At 43.8% G+C, this 21,907-nt stretch overlaps 1 protein-coding gene across 2 annotated transcripts; it reads left to right on the top strand.

Annotated features, from left to right (window-relative positions):
* The first annotated feature begins 8 nt into the window (after window positions 1-8).
* LOC144121345 (5-taurinomethyluridine-[tRNA] synthase subunit MTO1, mitochondrial) lies at window positions 9-21,627 on the top strand. 2 transcript variants are annotated; one of them, XM_077654526.1, is made up of 17 exons: window positions 12-232; window positions 419-613; window positions 1,466-1,561; window positions 1,696-1,751; window positions 3,164-3,317; window positions 3,833-4,009; window positions 4,716-4,828; window positions 5,716-5,828; window positions 7,253-7,330; window positions 8,490-8,602; window positions 9,379-9,509; window positions 12,101-12,305; window positions 15,196-15,358; window positions 18,872-18,990; window positions 20,560-20,656; window positions 21,052-21,112; window positions 21,435-21,627. In XM_077654526.1, exons 1-17 carry the CDS (start codon window positions 211-213, stop codon window positions 21,534-21,536), a joined length of 1,995 nt encoding a protein of 664 aa, XP_077510652.1. In that variant the 5' UTR covers window positions 12-210; the 3' UTR covers window positions 21,537-21,627. The 2 variants fall into 2 exon arrangements, with proteins under 2 accessions (XP_077510653.1, XP_077510652.1); XM_077654527.1 differs by lacking the exon at window positions 1,696-1,751 and having other exon boundaries at window positions 9-232.
* The last annotated feature ends 280 nt before the right edge of the window (window positions 21,628-21,907 follow it).

Consider the following 21,907-nt stretch of genomic DNA (forward strand, 5'->3'; position numbering starts at 1 on the left):
CATTTCGCAATGCCGAATGCGCTAGGCATTTTGTCCGCTCCGTCCGCTCTAACATGAGAATGAATGGGCTTCAGCGGTGTCGTTAGATTATTAGATTAATTTGATAAAATAACGTGTACGTACTGAATGGCCTCACACGCCTTATATGAAGTGCAAACACGTGCACTATAATGGTAGTAACTTCATGTGTCTAATTCAAAACAAGTGATCATGCAGACTATTTGGAGGGCAGGCAAGTGTTCCCGATTGTTTCGGCGCAATAATTGCGGCATCCGCTCTTTAGTCAACTGCACAATCAATGAGCAGTGTTTCCTTAGTAAACATCGCAAAGGCTTTGCTTTCCATGGCGCAGAAATATGACTCAGTTTTGGAGCTGCATGATTCATGTTTTCGTGAGTTGTATGAAACGACCCTGCAGGTGTCAGGAGTGCTTCTGCATCGCGCCAGATTCCCAAGGCCGCTAACGCGCACCGAGCCGCGCTGACCACCAACTCGAGGCAGCAGTTCGACGTGATCGTCGTCGGTGGTGGCCATGCCGGCACTGAAGCTGCTGCCGCGTCGGCTCGCATGGGCTGCAACACTTTGCTGCTCACCCATCGCTTCGATACCATTGGTAGAGTTTACATTTTGTTTCCTCTCCCTTGAGAGGCGCTAGAAATAACCGTGAGTTCGAAGAGACACAACTTCAAGTATGGCGGCGCGACAGCAGCGCCAGCTCGCCTCTCTGGTGGAGAGTGGCTTCAACTTTCGGTAGTAGATGCGACCACCCTCGCTTCGAGTGCACCGCGTCAGGCCAGTTTAGTACTTCAGTCGGATACAACTGAAAAAATGAAGCGATAGATGCCTTCCATACATTGACATCGACCTCGTGGAACTGCATTCAACCGCTTTACACTTGGAAGCGCGCAGTGGCAGGTGCAAGGCCTTTAAATCCTTTAAGGAGCTTGAATTATATCCATGGGCTAGTTTGGTTCTGGAGTTCTTTAACTGTGTCCTGCAACTGCATGGTCTTTGGTGCAGTGAATTCTAGTATGTTGCACCAACTGGTTAACCTGCCTGCCTTTCCTTCTCTCCAGTTTCTCTCCCTCGCACCAAGTAGCCCACCACAACATTCTGTTAATTATAGCATGTGTCCTGTGCTAACAGCAGTAATAACAGGGCAAAGCGAAGAGCAAGCAACTGCACAAGCATTGATGACCAGCAGCTGAAATGTATTCTGTTGTACATGCAATGATAGATGAAAGTGGAAGAACTGGCCACTTAAAGAACAGGATAACCAAAGAAATGAACTGCGAAATGAAAAACACTTGAATATGTAGGACAGTGTTGGTGAAATCAGCAACTTAGCTGTATTGAATATTGGCCCCATAAAGCAGTCACGTTATCATATCGACAAAAAAAAAAAGGAGTGATTTATGCTGCACTACTGTTGTGAATTACAGGTGCCCAATAATTTATTTTTCAGGGGAGATGTCATGCAATCCCTCCTTTGGAGGTATTGGAAAAAGTCAACTGGTCAGGGAAATTGATGCACTTGGGGGAGTCTGTGGCAAGATATGTGGTGAGTTGGTGTTTCATCTGACATTTGCTCTTGACAAAGTAATTGAACACAAAATAATTGTCTGCTGGTATAAATTTTAAAAGCAACATTGGAGCATGTGCCTTTTTTTTCCCCTTCCCTTTCTGCTGTGACAGACTTGTCAGGAATCAGCTACATTGTACTGAACAAGAGCAAAGGACCGGCAGTTTGGGTAATATGCTTCGTTTTGTTGTGAATCTTAGAACATGAACACGCTGTACAGACTTATCTGCAGAAGTGAAATATTCTGTTATGCTTTTTTTTCTCCAGTTTTTCTTTTTTATTTATTTATTTTTTTGCAATATGTGCAGACTTCTTTGGTGCTGTATCAATTTCTACCAAAGCGACTGCTTTACTAAGTGTAGTCACTCCTTTTAAATGTCCCCAGGCCGAGTCAAGTGCATGGATCAAGCGACTGTGATCATCTCTACAAAAATATTACAGCTGTACACACACTTAAAGACGATAAAAATTTAAATGAAAGCCCTTTCCCACTGCCTTATGACAAAGCCAATCTCCTTATCCACTCCGCTGGCACCTAAGACTTTATTGCAGCAGCATAGCAAACTGAATTGCATTGGTCAATGGTTGTGATTCGCAGGTCACGGATGTCATGTCGTCGGCTGGTTCCCCTCGCTTTTTTTCGTTGCAGTGTTCGTTTCAGTACAAAAACAACACGTTTTAGTTTCTTGCCCTGGTCTATTATGTCTTTGTGTGGTGTGGGTACTACTCCCTTCTTCATTTATCGCTCACCGCATTCATTTTTTCCCGTTTTACTGTGCACACGGACACACCGTCTCGGCTGAAAGGTGCTCGCGTATTTCCGTGTCCAATACTGGTAATCGTGTTTCACACATACTGCAACGCACCATGAGGCACTGTCTCAACAGGAAGGATTCACTCTGGCAAGCGTGCAGAAGCGCCATGTAAATGCACCAGGAAGCAAAAGACAAGAAAAGAAAAATTGGCATGCGATTACAATAGTCGGTAATGTGAAATTTGAGTGCAGCTCTGCACATGTCTCCTGGCACTGCTCACAGGTAACGTGTTATGCTGCTAGTCACCCTCCGGGTTCTTCCCATGGCAGGTGACATTTAACTCTGCTACTAGCTGCCACGTTTGTCCGGTGGCATGTTACGTCAACGACAGTGACAAGGCCGCTGCCGACAACTGCGACGTAGAATCCACAAACGGGCGCCTAAGAGCTGCGCCTTAAAAAATGCTTGGTGAGACGGGGCAATTGACATAGGCGTCTCAGGTATAACTCCAATTTCACTTGCAAGGCTTCTCACCTGGACGGATACAAGAGACCAACTCGGAGAGGGCATGGCAGAAAGAGGCGGGGTCAAAGTACTTCACTGCGGTGGCTGTAACCTTGCTATTAATTAGTCTCTTTAAAAAAAATTTTCCAGAAGCGAATTCCAGAGATGCCACCTGACAACTGCCGAAGTATAGCAAATCTTCGACCAGTGGGTGATGAGGGGTTCTGTTTTGTAACAAGACTAAAGTGGAGGAAGTGAACAACAGTAAATGTGTTTGTGTTGTTATTCTCACTGTTCAAGTTCTTTGCATTAATGTACACAGGGTCCCAGGGCGCAGATAGACAGAGGCCTGTACAAAAAGCACATCCAGGCTTACCTCAGGAACCAGAAAAACCTGACAATCCTTTGTGGTACTGTTGAAGACCTAGTTCTCCAGGAGACAGCAGGAGGCTCGTGCTGTGTGGGGATTGCTTTGGGTATCCAGACTGACCTCTTTTTCATGTTCAGCTTGTTGACAGTTTATATTTTTGTACAAAGTGAGGCAACTCACTTGGTAACTTTGCATGCAGTGTAAAATCGTTGTAAATCATTGATTTTAAGGATATGAAGATTATCTCAGCATTTTTCTTTTGCTACGTTTCAATTATTCCATTCAATTCAGTATTTACTTTTCATGGAAGATGGTTGCAAAAAATGGTGACAGGTGCATGGCATGAAGTAAATAAAATTAAAAGTAGTCCTTAAGAGTTTAGAGGGGGTACGAAAAACTTTTTGCAAAGCTTGAACTAAGTGAAGAATCTCTCACAGCAATGATTGCCTACTACCATGAACATCTTTGATCAAATCTACGTATTCAAGGCTCCTATTAATGCAGCTAAGAACAGATTGTATGGTGTACCCTTCAGCTAGCTTTTCAAACACTCTAGCACTGACAGGCAAGCAGTATGCTTCTTGGTTCAGATTCATCTCATCGTCGCAATGCTCGTTCCAGATGACCATTCCACAGTTAATGCCCAATGTGTTGTATTGACAACCGGAACATTCTTGAGAGGTCAAATCAACATTGGACTGGAGACGTACCCAGCAGGGCGACTTGGAGACAAGCCAGCCATAGGCCTTGCTCGTACACTGGAGAAGCTAGAGTTCAGGCTCGGACGGCTGAAAACCGGTATGTACCACACAAGCCTCTCTAGAAAATAAAACTCATTGGAATTCTTTGTTGTGAACCTGCATTTTGATAAAATTGGCTCTTTTTATGCTTTATTAAAACCTGTAATTCTTTTACATTCAATAGTGGCTTTCTGTTTCTGCTCATTTGCATGCTGCACTTCCTCTATCGCAAGATTCAGGAAAGGCTCAGTCCACCCCGGTAATTAATTGCTAATTCATTGCAGGGCACCGCCATCCCAGGTATTCACTTGCTGCACATATCATTTATTAATGAGAAAAGACTTCAGGTCATCTTGGAAGATGTGTATTGAACTAACAATATTTCTTACTGTGCTCATAATGAAGGACAGTTACATTTGTTGTTAGGTGGAGAAGTATGGCCACCAAAAAGGATATTTGAGCATGGAGAAATTCATGTGGTGCTCGTATTGCATAGTTAATGAGCCTTAGTAAGTTGCTTTTGAAATGCCTCTTATCACCACTGCCATCGGGCATTGTTGCTTTTCTATGCACATACATAGGTTTATAACAGGAGCATGGAAAGTTTGAAAGTTGATGCAGCACTTTTTCTTATTCTAAAATGCATTTAACGTTTCTGATCATGCATATGGTGTTTTGAGCTCTGTTTAGTACAAATTTTCTGAGTAGTTTTGCTGTTATTTTCTTTGGGCGATAAGTGAACGTTATTTATGACTCCCCTGCAGGAACTCCTCCTAGGCTGGATGGCCGAACAATTGACTACAGTGGTCTCCAAGTACAGCATGGTGACGTACCACCAGAACCATTCTCATTTAGCAACTCAAGGGTGTGGATAGAGGTTCGTTGTACTCGGTAATCATCTTCCCAACGTCTCCTACTTCTCCTTCATGTGAATCTTGAAGCACATGTTAGTGGGACAATTCCTGCAACTTTATATTTTTTTCGCACCATTGTGCTTGCCTACATATTTTTGTATTCTTGTGTGTTGGTGCTTCCCCCAATGTCATACCCTCGACTAAGGGCCTTTACGGGTATATTGAGTTTGAAAAAATTTTTTAAAACTTTTCCATTTATTGTTGCCAGCTGCCACTATTAGCTTTAGCTTACTTGCATTGTGCATAGAGGAGAAGGTTGCACCAGGCTATGTGAATGTCAGTGAATGCACCAAGTGTGCAGAACATTAACATATTAAATATGCCAAGTGTGCAGTGTGTTTAAAGTAGTTAGAATCAAGACTGAAAAATGTCTCTCACTGGCCATCTTTTCAAGTCAAGAGATGGGCTAAAGTGTTCGCTCGTGGACTTCCTCAGTGAATGGGACAATTAGGGTTGTCCCAACTGGTAGTTTTGGTGCAAGTGTGTAGACTCTCCCAGCTGCTGGCACTGCGAGGCTGTTCCCGATCCACCTGGTTTGAGATGTTGCATGGAGTTTTTCTCGCAATGATGTCATCATTGCCCATCAGTTTGACATTTTTCACTGACAAGGTTCACTTAGCAGAAGCATGAGGGCACTTTTCTGTGCCTTCATTTCTTAGGAACTGAAGTGCTCAGCTAACTGATAAGCATTTGGTTTTACTGGCGTTTACCACTGTGAGTTGTTAGGTAGAAGCTACTATTTGTCTGGCACCTTGAGCACTTTGGCAATTTATGAAGCACCACTGCACTCTTCATTTCTCGTCCCTGACAGTGTGCATTTTTGAGGCATTGATTTGTCTCCACTGTGCAGGCAGAAGACCAAATTCCCATGTACCTGACACACACAACCCCGGAGGTGGACAGGCTTGTGCTTGATAACCTGCACCTGAATAGGCACGTCAAGGAGGAAGTCACCGGACCAAGGTATGTGTTGGTGTCAGGTTTTACTCACAGAATGTTGACACAATAATTAACCATAAACGAATTAATTTTCATAAGGGCCTAGTTCTCTTGTTTTCCATGAATTGCAAACAGTTCGTGAAAAATAGGTCGCACGAATAATTTCAGTGAAATTTCGACTTATAGTGCAGCATAATGATGGTTGTGAGATATGGTTGTGAGATCAGAAAGCTTGCAGGCAATGAGGAGGGGGCACTAAGGGGCCTGCCACGTCTGCTTCGTGAAATTTAGTGCTCACAAAATGTTTTAAATTGTGGTGTTAACCAAATTCGTGAAATAGTGAGCTTGCGAGAAGTCATTTGCAGTACATGCTTAGCACCTTGTGGTCACTGGCTCTAAATCGTAGTGGTGTGAACTGCACTGCTTCATCAAACAGAACTGGCAGGTAGTAGCTAGAAGTGTGTGGTTGTTGTTGGTAGCTTTCTATTGCCTCAAAATAGTCTCTGGCTCAGCAGTTTAAGTACTGGGTGCTTGCCATCTTACTAGGGTAGCTGTACCTGCCAGTTGGCAGAGCGCAAGGTCCGAATATGCTAAGGAACATAAGAGAAGTATTGGTTACTGCGAAGAAAACTAGAAACACCTTGAAGCTTGTTTTTATGAGGTCCGACTGCAGTGGCATGGCTAAGTGAAAAATCTGCGCATGGATAAAATAAAAAATTGCAGGATGGTGAAGCTTCGTCTTTAAGAGCAGGACGCGACAGCATGTTGCAGCGCTGCCAAGGAATCCACGGAACGCCATCACCTGTTCGGTGCAACGCCTTGCCCAATGGACAGAACACCTCTCAAAACACAGACGCTGTTCCACACTAGCACTCTTAGACGGCTGCGGTTCCATCACGCCTGTTCAGAAACAAACGACACTACTCCGATGCAGAAAGATCGCCTATGAGTGCGCGCCATCTGTCAGGCCAGCGCCATGCATGGCGAAGGGGGGTTTTAGTGGGTCCCACACGATAGCATTACAACTGCACACCAAGAATGGAGGAAACTTGTCGGAAACGCATGGTACTTGCTTAATTCCAACATCTGTAATTTACATGCTCATCATTACTCATGTACGCCTCAGTACAGATCTCAAAGATACGTTTCTAAGAAACCCATGCATTCATTAGACACGCCTTTATTCATGTTCAGGACATCGAGCCGTCGTGGCGGAGTGGAAGCGTCCCTGTCTCAAACTCCAAAGGCCCTAGTTCGATTCCCGGCCTAGACCCCCGTTTTTTTATTCACTGATTGTGCGTGCCCTCTGATTTTTACGCAGCCCCCGAACATATCCGACATGCCAACATCTGCAACTACTACTACGCCACGGACGGCTTTTCGACCGAACAAGCTGTATACATTGTTGCGTAAAAGACATATCATCAATTGTTGCTGTTATATTGCAGGTACTGCCCGTCCATAGAGTCTAAGGTCATCCGTTTCAAGGGCCGCACTCACCAGGTCTGGCTGGAGCCAGAAGGCAAGTGTCGAACCTTGGCGTTGTGTTAACTCTTGTGAGGCACTTGCATGAACCAAAGTAGAGTACTTAATGTTGAGGCAATCTTCTCACTTCCTCAGAGGAGTGGTGGGCATAAATAGCCCGCCACCAAATTTCTTCACGCACTTTGCCAGTAGTCTCTGCCTTCGTTCACTTGTGCACGTCTCCTGTTCTGCGCCTGCCCGGACGCTCGCACGGCGTAGCTCATTCTGAGCCCGATAGTACAGACAGTTTCAACTATGAAAGGAAACAAATTATGTATATTCAACTAATGATTACTCCATAAATTTAAGTGAAAGTAACATTTTTAGTATGCTAGCACTAGAGCCCCAACTCCTTATTTTGCCAATGTTTGTCCTTTGCGACCTTGAAGAGCCGGGTGGCTGGGTGCCGCCCACCTGGGTGGCATGTGGGCCACCTAGGTCATGTGACCTTGCGACTCCATCACAACGTGCCCACCGGATTGTGAGAAAAATGCCCACCGTGGCAGTTGGCATTTAAAGTAATGATTGGGGATGAGAGGTTGCTTGGGAAGGGCAACCTGGGTCTCGCAAGCCCCACTGGTGGCAGCACCTGCCATCGCAGGGCAGTGATGCATCACTTAAGCGCTGCATCACTGGACGAGAAGTGGTATGAGAAATCCCAGGTATCTAAGAATGTAAAAAAGAGAATGACCAATTCCGTATATATAGGCATTAACACGTTAACGCTTTCGCGCCATACCCTTAAGACAGCTTAAGTGTTCCAACTTAATCTAGGCGCATCTACTCATATGTCGCATTTTGCCGAGCCATGCTATATCGTCTGTCATTCTTTTCCATTGTTCTAAGTAGTTTATCCCCAGCTGGGGGATGCCCATGAGATATTCTGAACTTCAGAACAGAATTTGTTCTTGTGTGCAAACTGACTGTTCCATTCCATATTAGAGGCACAGTCTTGCTCAAAAGTCTTCAGGCCAAAGGCTTTTCGCTTGAGCCGCATAGTGGAGCCGTCACGGCACCATTAAAGACCAGAGGACTATGAAATGCTAGGAGAAGGTTTCTTCTCACTGTAGAGAAGCTTGCTTCTTAACGTGTACTTCGAATGCTTCGCCACACTGAGCATTCAAGAGACATTCCAGTGCTGTCTTTTTTTTCTGCAGGCAGGGACACCCACATCGTCTACCCAAATGGAATCTCGTGCACTTTGCCCGCTGATGTGCAGCAGAAGCTGGTTCGCTGCATGCCTGGCTGCCACAACGCGGAAATGATCAGGCCAGGTGAGAGGAGCAGCCACTGAGCTTGTACTCGCATTTCCTTACGTTGATGCTTATTGGCGTCCATAAAGGGCAACAAACACGACTAGAACCCTTGTTCCTCAAGAAAAAAAAAGAATGGCGATGAGAGCCAGCTCTCGTTGCCTGTCACTAGCGCGCAAATTTTCTTCGCAGTCAGTCAGTTTTTTAGGGACCATTATATTTGATGTCCTGTGTAATGGGAGAGGAATTCATAACCAAGACTTATGGTGATCACAGATGTGCAAACTAATACCGACTTGCATAATTTAGAACTACTCACTCCTTAATTGCTAAAACAGGACATAGCCCTTTATACAGGTTGTTTCCACCAGGACTATGCTTAAAAAAAAAAAAAGGGCATGCTCTACGAAGATTCAGTGAGCGCATAATTGTAGGAAGTTGTCTTGAACAGATTAGAATGTTTTTTAAAGAAACCACATGAATTGCTTCAAAGAAGCAACTGAAATCGGCATCTTTCAATACGCTGGGCAACTCGTGCATTGAATATTTCATTCTAAAGTTAACAGTGAAAAGTTAGATAATTTACCTCTTTTAATTAGCAAATTAGGAATGTTTTAAATACGTACTGATGTAGTCAACAGAACTAGTTAATCTTCATAGAGTGAATTTTTTTCTTTGATGCTTGGTCCTGCTTGGCTGAAACAACCTGTATTTCCTTGGACAAGTTCAGGAATGGAGGGAAGTCTGTGACCTGCACTTTGTGCTAGATAATGGACCTTGGCTTTTGTTGCCTGCAGGGTATGGCGTCGAGTATGACTTTATCGACCCACGGCAGATCAAGCCCACTTTGGAGACCAAGGTGGTCCCAGGCCTCTTCCTGGCTGGTCAGATCAATGGTACAACTGGCTACGAAGAGGCTGCTTCTCAGGTGAGCCATAAAGAGCTTCTCTAATGGCTTTAATCCACTACGAAAGGCTGCTTTACGTCAAAAGCTGGCCCTGTTCTACTTGAACAGGACAGATTGCGGCATAAAGGTGCTATTTGGTCCATTGTTCAATGCTGAATTCCATGGTTCTTGGAAAGCGTGTGCATTGAATAGCATGTGACGCGAGTCAAGTGTATCACCACTGACTGGTGTGATGTGCTACTTCACACTGTGCTGGCATCTTTTTCTTCATACGGCCACAGTCTCCGGCATACATTCAGAGTTAGTCAAATGTTTTGGGGGAATCCCCCATTGGGTGGATGCCCATGAGTACCTAATCACTCCCTTATTAAGGCGATAGCCTTTAATGGCTCATACTCGCGGTGACCGTCCATCCGTTACATCGCCACCTAGGTCACGTGACCTTAAGATCACTGAAAGATCTATAATTTGGGTGAAAATTGCTCGAAATCGAGGAAATGTGGATGATGACGTCACATCAGATGGAAGGACGTCGAAGCAATGTGATCCGCCGCCAAGCAACAACTGCTGACATGCTGCGCATTTGCAGCGCGACTTCACCGCTTCCTCTGCCATGCTCACGCCAGCTGCTCTTCTCCACTGTCATTAAATGAATTCAAGCGCGGCAAATTCAAATCAGTGCAGTGAGTCGCGAATGGCATTCGCCTTCCCGCAGTTAAGAGATATCTAAGTGCCTCGAATGAATTTTTATACATTCATAGTCATAACTTTTTCATGACTGCTTTCCATAAGAACTTGCGCAGCAACTGGGCTGTCACATATACTGTGTCTAAGCCGCCGCGCTGGCTCAGTGGTTAGAGTGCTCGGCTGCTGACCCGAAAGACTCAGGTTCAATCCCGGCCACAGTAGTCGCATTTCGATGGAGGCAAAGTGGTAGAGGCCCATGTACTGTGCGATGTCAGTGCACTTTAAAGAATTCCAGGTGGCCGAAATTATCTGGAGCCTTCCACTATGGCATCCCTCATGGCCTGAGTTGCTTTCCTCATAGCCGGACTGATTACGGCAGCCACCAAATGCTGTCCGGCTGTGTTCTTAACAGTTCTAATTTAGCTGTCAGTTCCATCAGTGTCAGCTCCATTTGGCTTTGCACGCCGTGAGTTGTTCTTGCTCAACATGACGCCACCTGCAAGTTGGAGGATGCGATGGAAAGTTCAAGTTGCATGCCATTGAGCACTGGGTAATGGGAACTGGATAGCAGGGAGACAGTCCAAAGCAGGGAAAAAAAATATTTGGGACTGCCGCAAAGCCATGCAGTCTATGAAGCGTGCAATAAAGGCACATCATGGGAAAAAGGCATGCTAGCCAGAGCTCGAGGATCATCTGCACACAGCAGCTGCAGCAATCGTGTATTTTCATCACGTGGTCTAGCAGGGGGATCCTCAGCACGTTTTTATAGCACTTACTGAATTCGGGTGTGTCTTATACACCAGTGCGACTAATGTGTGATTTTTTTCTGAAGGAACTGCCGTTTGCTGGGGGTACAACTTATACACAGGTGCAACTTGTAGACTAGAAAATACGGTAGTTAAACATTATTAAAAACTGATTGATAAAGTAACTATGTTCCAGAACCAGAAGCTAATGGCAGTGATCTCTTTGTTCCCTAATATGCAGTACTGCTTTCATTTATTCATTCTAAAGCACCCGTGGTGTGCCTTTGTGGTGGTAGCTGTATGGGAGTACACAAAGTCATTCGGGCTACAACTTTTTGGTTGAACATTTACTGCTGTAGCTGACTGCATTTTCGAATGTCCAACCGGCTTCCAAGTAAACAATGCTCGAAGCTTTATGTGACCTCAGCCTCGCGTTATCCAGATACATATACAGTTGAGGTCACTTATAACGAACACCTGCTTAGTGTGAACGAAGACAATGCGATTGCCACAATGTACCCGGGTCTTCCACTCCTAGTTTGAGCATGCGAGCGGTATGGCTGCACTCTTCAGAGTGCCAGAGTGTTCGTTGCATCTGTGCGTGCATCAGAGCGAAGTGGCATACGACGAGAAGCGCCAGCTCTAGATGCTTCCTTCCACCAGCACAAAACTCGGTTACAGCAAATGCACGAGTGCCAGTAGCTTGTGCGCTTGGGCACGCTGCAGGATCTTCATCGCATTCCTACATGAACATCGCTACCGACTTGGACTCGACTTGGATGATTTTTTGATGTGGCAACCTAACAATGCTGCATACAGTAAGAGTAGTTCAAAAATTTTTTCAGCATTAACTAGCTAGTACGGCTAGTACGACTTAAGTGTTGCCCTGAGATAATCTGCACGGTAGTTGGTGTCAGTAGTTCTAAACTTACCTTTGTAGCCATTTTGTAAACAACTGCCATCACTTTTCCCTTTCAAACTCTGGGAAATTTCATCGTGCTGTTCTCTGCTGTCAACTTGTGTCTGATGCAGAAGGAGCTAGCGGGAAAAAGACACAAGCATTCACTCTGCCACTACTATATCATAGAATAGTTGTTCACATTCACTTCTCGTGAATCCAGTGCCAAATAGCATGGTTTAATCTCTGTGCCGTCACTGTTTTTGTTCCTGCTACCACAGGGCATTGTGGCCGGTGTGAATGCAGCCTGCAAGGTGCTGGGCCAAGATCCACTGATCATCACACGCCAAGAAGGCTACGTTGGGGTGCTCATTGATGACCTCACCACGCATGGCACACAGGAGCCCTATCGCATGTTCACCAGCAGGGCCGAGTACAGGCTCAGCCTCAGGCCAGACAACGCTGACATACGGCTCACGGAAAAAGGTACTTTGATGGGGCAAAGGCTTCCATGAACAAACTTCCTGCATTTGCATGCTACACTATACAGTGCAGTGTGCACAGTACATTGTCACGGTCCACTGTACTTTTCGTGTGCTACAGTGTACTATATTAGCACTCTATGGACACATTTGATACCAGGCATCAGATTCATACACCCTGTGGGTCAGTCATTACAACTGGACAGAAATGTTGTTATCTCTTCAAGTTTGCCTCAGCCTTTTTTTTTTTTTTTTTTAATGGGTTAGCATTACTATTCTCATCTTTGCAAAACCTGTTCATCTGGTGTGTGCTGCCACTGAGTGGAATGTGGAGAGGAGGAGAAGAGGAAAGCACCATCAGAGTATATAGATGCAGTGTGTGGTAAGTTGAGAGGAGGACAACGACACCCACTGCCAGGTGTGTGGGTTCCATGTTTCACGCAAAAGGCACCCACATGCTCTGCGATGTCAATGCTTGTTGAAGATCCTCAGGTGGTTGAATTTATTCTGGAGCCCTCCACTAGGGTACCTCTTCCTTCTTTCCATCGAGAAGTGAGATAATAGTTACTGCGCCTTTTATTCCCTAACCAATTCCTTTTATCTGCAAAGGATGTACAGTGCTTGGAGAACACATGTACAGTCAGGCCAGAATTAAATGCAAACACGCATAGGCCTTACTCTTCTACTTTGCAGTGAGATATTACCGCAGCCGTGGCCTTGTGTTTGAGCGCTCGCCTCGTCTTCGGTAGGTTGGGGGTTCGATCCCCGCGGCCGCTGGTCTACCCAGCCGGTCAAACCAATGGGAACAAGCGGTACCCTGGCCATAGTGCTCGGCTCTTCAGGGGTGCACTGCATGGGAAAGGCAGCCTGTGCTGCAAAAGTCCCGTCGAATATGGGCAAGAAGAAACGACTGGAAGCGGTGGAACCCGCAGAAATGCCTGTTTATGAATATGTACTTCGGTACACCTTTTACCCAGAAATATGAACCAGGTTAGTTGTATACTGCAACTGAAAGTGCAAAGGTAAAATAATTTGTTTTGTTCACAGGCGTGGTTCGCGTTTGATTCCAGCCTGACTGTACATGACATTCTACATGCTAATGCATATTCGCTAAATGAATCACATTGATTGTCTGTGATTCTTTCTTTTTTTTTCTCCGAGCTTCTGTTACCCAACTGTACTATGATGGATTGAAATATATTTGAGCATTCAAGCATGTACAGGATGCTTCTTGTAATTAGAGCTTAGGTTTGAAAATATTTACTGTGTAGCGTCGCAGCCGTGCTCGGTCACTGTGGTGAACTTTGTGTGTGAAAGACGACAACGATCTATAGGTACAAAGCTCGCTCACAGCCCGAATGCTTGGCCTGAACCTTTGCAACTTTTGCAAAGCGACCTAGGTTCTGCTGAGGTATCGATACCTAGGATCAACTTACGCCGCCATGTGACTATGACGTCATAATCCAAGATTGCGGCTAAATTCGGGTGCCAATGATGACTTCAAAAAACAGCTAACGCTCGTTACTTCAACATCTTTCAGACGGTGGCGGCATATTATTTACTTCCTAATTAACTGCTTTTTTTAGCTGTGGTTGACAACTTATCATTCGAACCACTTATGTGAAAACTGTTAAATAGAAATTCAGAGAGCAAACAGAGAAACTCTGAACAACGCAGTTATTGAGAAAGTCACTTTATTCTTATAATTTCTTCCCTGCATTGTACCAAGCACTAAAATCTTAAAGACATCTGAGATAGCCACTGTGGCTTGTCATAGCAGTGACCAGTAGAAGTCGGCCATGAGGCGCGGGATTTTCAAAGCGGATGCTCAGTCTGCAGGCATCCTGATTTTTTTCACCCTTTTTTCAGAGCATGAATGATATCTGCATAGATAAATGCTATTGCAGCATTGACACCGTAAACAATTTAAATCAAGACTTCTTACTTATTTCACGTTTTCATGAAGTTAATCATTTATTTTTAGCAAAATTATTGGTTATTGAGAAATAGAGAAATATTCCTTAGTGGATCTAACTCACAACCACCAATAACGCCACTTCGATTTTATTCTTGCAGAGCTGCATGAGCGAGTCAGTGAGTGAGTGATTGTTTAGATAAGTTTGAATGTTGTATACTTGCAGTAACAGTGTAGTTTTCATTCACCTGGGATTGGAAAATGAACAGCGAGTGGCACTAGATCCTTAATGTTTCTTTGTTGTGGCTACGTTTCTATTTGAGAACAGTTACTTTTTGTGGCTTTTTGCTTTTTTATATATTGTTGTATAGCATCTTGTGTATGGTTTTCCTTTTCATTCCGCTGTGGAATTTGCAACTTTGCATAATTGAAATGGACTGATCTTTTCCTGTTGGGAAACAGGCTGCCACTGTTATGAAACAAATAAATTTTATAAGAAGAAAACTTTATTCAATAGTTGGGTTTTATGAGAGACTCAGTGTCCAGAAGCTTGGTACCTTTGTTTTTAGTCTTGAATATTGCTTCATGTAGTGGTTCATGTAGTGGTCGGCTGCTAACCCAAAAGATGCGGATTCGATTCGGCCGTGGCGGTCGAATTTCGATGGAGGCGAAATTCTAGAGGCCCGTGTACTGTGCTATGTCAGTGCACGTTAAAGAACCCCAGGTGGTCGAAATTTCCGGACTCCTTCACTACGGCGTCCCTCATAGCCTGAGTTGCTTTGTGACGTTAAATCCTATAAACCATAAACAGTTTAACTAAAATTGGCGAGACTCCAAAGTTGTCGCTTGAGTCAGCCACACAGGCCTGAAGGTAGGGAGAGATTGTTGGTGTCAGCGGGAAAGTATTTGCTTATATTTGTGCTTTGCTTCATAAAAACAAGGAACATAAAAAACAAGGCCTTTGCTCTGCCACTCGCAGGATATAGGGTGGGCTGTGTTTCTGAGGAGGAGTACAGGAGAGCATCCAGCATGAAGAAAGCCCTCGCAGATGTGCAGCACCTCCTGAGTGCAGAAACCAAGTCCGCAAACCAGTGGAGAACCTTGCTAGGACTGCATGAAACAAGCAGTCCTGTACGGAGGAGGTACAAGTGTTTGTTTTATAGCCTCTCATTAGCCACGTCTGGCGGCTCCTAAGGGGCTGTGAAACAGATGTTCGTGGGGCTCTGAAAGGCCTCATATCGAGGCTACTTTTGTTGAGTCTATTTTTTTCGCCTGTGAAGTTCTGCTTCTCCTTCCAGCATTGATAGCATGCTTGATGGTGCAGGGGAGGGCCTAGCGTAGCTTGTAGAACTCCTGTGTCAGTCATGCACTGTCATGGACCCATCGCAGTGATCCTGTGGCTGTAGAATTTGGCTGCTGAGTGCAAGGTCACTCGATTTAATGCCTTACCACCTCCATTATACTTTGAAGGCAGTACTGACAACTGAGCAAAATGGGTAATGAGATTACGATGTAATTCAAAAGATATTGTGTCGTATTACAAGAATCAAGCACTGTGATATCGAAGAAACAAGTATTTACATTTTTAATTTGGCACTGAACAAACTGAAATAACATCACGTGGTGAAACCTTGGCATTATTGATGTATCCCACTGGCATTATTGATGTATCCCACTGTGTGACCACATCTGGGTAAAATATTAGTTACACGTTGTTAAGTGCATTGTGCTTCTCATATTTTATTATAGTTAACACTCTCTCTAGTGTGCCCTTTGATGAAAAGCAATGCTCTATTCACATTGTTGATGAAGCACTTTGAAGTTTTTTTTTACTAGATGGTTCCATAGTGTTCTGTATTTCATGTTTGAAGCATTAACCACAGCCCACTTAAACTGTTGTCAACGAGCCGTACATTACTGTTCCGTAACAGCTTTAGATGTGGAAATCAGATGTGTGCTACACTGTACTGAAATTGTCTATTTACTGTCTGGCAGCCGGTATTGCATTAGTAGTTTTTGAGTTCGTCACTTTTACCAACGTGCAATCACTATTGTGCTTGCTGACAATACTTTCGTGCATTAACATGCATAAAAATGAGCGCATCTACTGATTGAAAATTCTCGGTGAAAATCTTCTACAGTAAAACAAAACAATTGCGGAATTGGGGCACCTTGGGTGCTAAATTTTCTGTTGTGCCGAAAAAAATTGGATCCTTAAAATCTAGTTGTTTCTTTCTGAAAAATCTTTGAGCAGAATTCGTTAGTGTGAACATTATGAAGGGAGCTAGTTAGTATTGCACAATTACTGGAAACTCTGCTTAACTTTTTCGTTACCATGGGAAAAATGGCTGTTTTTGATAGGTCTGAGAAATTATTTTTTTCCTGGAAAATATGCGAGTAGTAAAAAGCGAAATTTACTTGAAAATGGTGGCATTAGAATGTGCTTGCTGAACACATTTATTTGAACACAAATACTTGGTGTGAATGCTGAAAAAAAATTGGCAAACACACAAAAAAGTTGACAATTAAGAAAGGATTGTATTCACAAGACAATATCACGTGGACAAAAAATATTAAAAGCAATCTGGAGCATACAAAATGTTTCCAATTTGCTTATGAACTAGCCAACAAAAGTTGAATTTATACCTGTAAAACTTTTCGTGCTGAAAATTTTTTTCTGACACTACACGAAAAAAGGCTGTTTATAAATGTCCTTGATATAAATTTTTTATGCAAAGCAAAATAAGTGAAATGTAATGTATCAAAATATAGCTTGATAAATGTACTTTTCGTCATTATGAATTTTAGATCGAAATGTTTTTAGAGAAGCTGAAAGAAATTGCAGAAACATGAAAAGTACATCCGCCATACCATTTGTATAATCTCACATGAAAATTATAAAAGGTAATACAGTGAAACCTCATTACAGCGAATAGCAAAAACCGTGAAATGGTTGGATATAGCCAAAATTTGAATTATAATATTTCTCTAATAACTCGTGCTGGAGAAGCAAAATTTAATCAGCAAAAGAAAGCAACTGAGAGAGACCTTTTCCGAAGTTTTAGCGCCGTTTCGAAGCCGCTTGTGGCGATTGCAGAGACCGCAAAAAACTTTGCAGAAAACATCAGCTAGGTTGGCTTCCCCACAAAGCACTGCAGCACGTGGCGGTGGCAGGTCAAACGGCTGATAGGGTGGCTTCCTCGCATCACAGCAGTGTCACGTAAAAAATCAGATGCCAGAATGAAAGCTGCCGCCATTGTCACTACCTCCACTTCGTGACAGCTAGTCGACTTGAGCAGAGGATGCCTGCTGGAAAGCTACAATTGACCGTGTCGCTGGTTATGAGGCACTATCTACGGATGCAAGAGGCACAAATGGGTGCTGACTGCCTGGCTACCAGCTGTTCTCGCTGCGTGGTGATGTTGGCAAAAGCGACATAAAGCATCAACCGTAGCACCAATGCGTGCTGCACCACCACTAGTCACCCGTGTAGTGATGCAAAGCCTGCCGCCTGCCACCTGCCTTTCGAGCGGGCAATGTTTGGCACTCGGCAGTTCGATATATCCATTTTACAGGAAACCACGTTTGATATATAAAGTGAGAAATAGATGCGTTTGCTGTAAATGTTTAGGAACAGTTTGATATAGCCAGTAATTTGTAATATCTGTGTGCATTATAACAAGGTTTGACTGAAATTGCTCTACAATGCTTTGATTTTACAAGAAACTATTTCGGAAGACGTTTTGAATGATTTAGGATCAGTCAGAAGACATCCACAGCTTTCGCGAACAGCTTTGGGCTATTGCGAAGCACCAGTCTGAGGTCAGTGCCTTGATTTCTGCCGGGCCTGAAGTGGATTCTTTTTTGCGCTGATGAAAGTAAATCTTGCCCATGTGATGTTGAGACACTGCAGAAGCCATAAAAATCATTCATGACATCAGTGCATTGTGTAAGCTGGCTAAAAAAAAAAAACAAGCAGAAAACGAAGCCTACGGGCAGACAGGCCCACGTTTCGTGCTGAAGTTCCGTAGTTTCTTCTTAATAATAAAATTTTGACAAAGCAACATCGTCATCAGAGTCGCAGCTGTGTGAAGCACCGAAAAAAATCTGCTCCGCATGCAGCAGAGTCTCACGAAGTGGGATTTTCCCAATCGCACTGTGTGTGCGACTGGCCCCGTCCCGCTGGCGCACTACACCGGAATCGCAACTTCAAGGGTGTTTCAGAATTTTCCGCCGTGTGGGAAAAATACAGACTACACAAGAAATGAAAGCAGAGTGTCTAAGCCACAAACTAGATAGAGCAACAAATCCTCGTCGGCCCCGGCAGCACCGAAATCGCGCTTCAAATCCATTGATCACTGGTGATTGATGCATATGGGCATGGTGACAGAAGAGTTAAAAGATACAAGCACAGTTTCCAGTAATTACGTCCTTGGGAGCTTTTTATTTTAGACAAAATAAAGAAGGAAAGCCCGGGACGTTCTACCAAGCTGAGAAATAGGTAAATATCACTGTAGAATGTGCAGGCTTAGCCATATTACTGCTCTATCACGAACCATTACACTTGCACTTAAAGTGGATCTATTTCAAGATTACACTGATGTTAATGCATCATTTTTCTCTGCTCTTTTGCTCTCGCACATGTGTGGAGACAGTGCCTTTGAAGTGCTATCGTACCCCCACGTCAGCGTAGACAGCATCGTGGACCTGTTCCTGCCGCAGCTTGGAAATCTCGCATCTAGTCCAGCCTTCAAGAGGAGGCTCAAAATAGAAGGTGCTGGAAATATTGCACAGGCCCACTTTTCGTTGAGGACCATGTTTTTGTTGCCCAGGATAAAAGTGTTGCTGGCATTGTGTGTTTGGTCAGAAGTAGAAATCCTGAAAATTTTTTAGGGCTGAAAGGTCCTCGAGTGTAAATAAAGACATATTAGTGCATTCACCAGCAAGAGGTAGCTTGTCATAAATGATAAGGCCATTGCTGCTTATTTGCTAGAATTTAAAAAAAGGTGTGTGTGCATGCACGTACGTATTGTTCAATTAGATTTCTCACGTGTTTGCACCTTCATCTTGCAGAGACATATTTTGCAGTTCATTTGAGCTGTATTGAAGGTATTGTTTGCAGCTTCATTGCAAAAACGCAAGGCACTATGAAAAGTGTTGGTTAAAAATTGGTTTTAATTGGTTTTTGAGGAAAGAAAATGGCGCAGTAATTGTCTCACATCTTGATGGACACCCGAACAGGGGCTGTAAGGGAAAGGAGGAAGGTGGGAGTGAAAGAAGGAAGAGAGGAAGAGGTGCCAGGCATAATTTCCACCACCTGGGGATCTCTAATGTGCACTGACACTGCACAGCACACCACACGGTTGGGGTGCCCTGGCCGGGTTCGAACCCAGAACTCCACCACTGAGCCACCGCGGCGGGTAAAAGTGGTGGTGCCACCACCATTTTGGAGGAACAGTACTGACAAGTTACCCTTCTGCTGCCTTTTTGTTGCACACTTTCCGACCACCATATCCTGACAGCGTGTTGAGTTGTAGTTGCGATCATAGAAATACCAGAGCTATTCTGTGCTTTAGCTCGATGTGATTAAACAGGTCATAAAATGCCTCTGCATTTGCATTACAGATAAATGAGAGGTTTGGATAAATGAGAACAAACTCCAAACAGTATAGGTAATGGTTTTTATTGCAAACAACATTGTTGTTTCGTTTATGGGGGTTTAACATCCCAAAGAGACTCGAGCTATGAGGGACGCCGTAGTGAAGGGCTCCGGAAATTTCAACCACCTGGGGTTCTTCAACGTGCACTGACATCGCACAGTACACGGGCCTCTAGAATTTCGCCTCCATCGAAATTCGACCACCGTGGCCGGGATCGAACCCACGTCTTTCGGGTCAGCAGCCAAGCGCCATAACCACTGAGCCACTGCTGTGGACAAACAACATTGTTGTATGTGCACTGCAATATCATTTTGCTTGTGCCAAAAATCACCAATTTCACCTGTGGTTGCTCTTGCGCAACTATAATAGGCAGCAATATTCAGATTTTACCAGAAAAACTTGGTGTTGGTCTAGTAAACAAGAGGCATTTGCCACTTCTATTCATTGAGCTAAGTTTGGCAGGGATGGCTTTTGTGTAGTGCTTGGAAGATGCCAGCAGCTATAACTAGCAACAGGTATACAAACTGATGAGTATCCAGCCTCATTTTCTTGTAGTTCACGCTGCCATTTCTATAACTTGGCTTTAAGTTCTACTCTGTCCAAACCGAATCATGACTCCAACTGTCTCGTCAGTTATATGCTGCTGCAACCATGCTATTTTCTTGTTTATTTTTTCCATACAGCTTTGTACGCAAGCCTGGTAGCTTCGCAACAAAAGGAGATCCTTGAACTTGAGGAAGGAGAAGCACTGCAGCTTCCATCTGACATCGACTACAACGAGTGAGTTGACGCAGTGTTGTGTCCCTTTAGAGCTTTGCCCAGAGCCCACCAGATGTGTCATGTTAATGCCTGTTCGTTTGCTGTTTAGCAACTTCACCTACAGTTTTCCTCGTATATATCTATGCAAAAAGTAAGTGACAGGTTTTGTATGTAGTCACAATATAGTTAACCACTGTGTATCCTAGTTGCAAAATATCATTGGAAACGGCATATTGAAGTTAAACATTGTGCAGATCCTTAATGGTGGGTGGTATCTGTCTTTATCATGTCATGAATCATGTAAAGGTCCACTGTGGCGAGTTTTTTGCACATGCTTGTAGCTAGTATGAAATCTCGAATGTGTCCTTTACACACAGATTATGTTTGCACTAAAAATGTTCTTCTTATTCCCACAGTCCTTCGCTAAACCTATCCAATGAGGTTAAATCAAAGCTGCAAGAGGCAAGGCCAACAACGGTAAGCATTAATAACTTTTGTTACAAGTTGCTCATAAGATGCTTGTAACATGTGCTGGCTGAGCACTAAAAAACGCTTGGCAGATATGCCAAAACATGCACTAGCAAGTGTTTTTTTTTTTTTTTGAGGGGGGGGGGGGGTCATTCTTTCCTTCCTTCCTTCCATTCCTGACATGCCTCAATTTAATTAATGCACTTCTTGTACATGGAATCAGTTATGAGCTTTCTCAATAATTAAATTGTAGATGTTCAGCATGGCTATACGTTTTCTGTGCTTATTATTTTCCATGTGGATTTTACTGTTATCCTCTCTCTCCATACAGGTGGGAGCTGCTAGCAGGATACCTGGTGTGACACCAGTAGCTGTGCTGAGTCTGTTACGGCTTGCAAAGCAGAAAAATGAATTGTCATCTGTTGCACTTTGAAAGCACTGAGCTGATAAGTGTGACTGTACAGAAAAAGAATTAAAAATATTTATATTTTGGAAGCTGAATTAAACAATTTGGTGCATGATCAGCATCAATGCTCGCCGTCTACATCACTTGTTCACACTCACCTTTTTACAGTTCTCTTTTTTTATGCATGCATATGCTCAGATCGATTCGGACACATAGACTTAATTGTCAACACTTGATAATTTGGCTCTCCTAACATTCCACTTTTTTAAATTTGTGTATGTGGCTTGGTTCATTTGTATGGCATCTTACTGCTAACCAAAGACGTTTAAAAATCCTATTGAGTCAGCTAGTTCCTGTGCGAAATATTTAAGAAAGCTCTGGGAATATCACTGGAGCTT

The sequence above is a fragment of the Amblyomma americanum genome, chromosome 2 (genome assembly GCF_052857255.1).
Source record: "Amblyomma americanum isolate KBUSLIRL-KWMA chromosome 2, ASM5285725v1, whole genome shotgun sequence".
Lineage (NCBI taxonomy): Eukaryota > Metazoa > Arthropoda > Arachnida > Ixodida > Ixodidae > Amblyomma > Amblyomma americanum.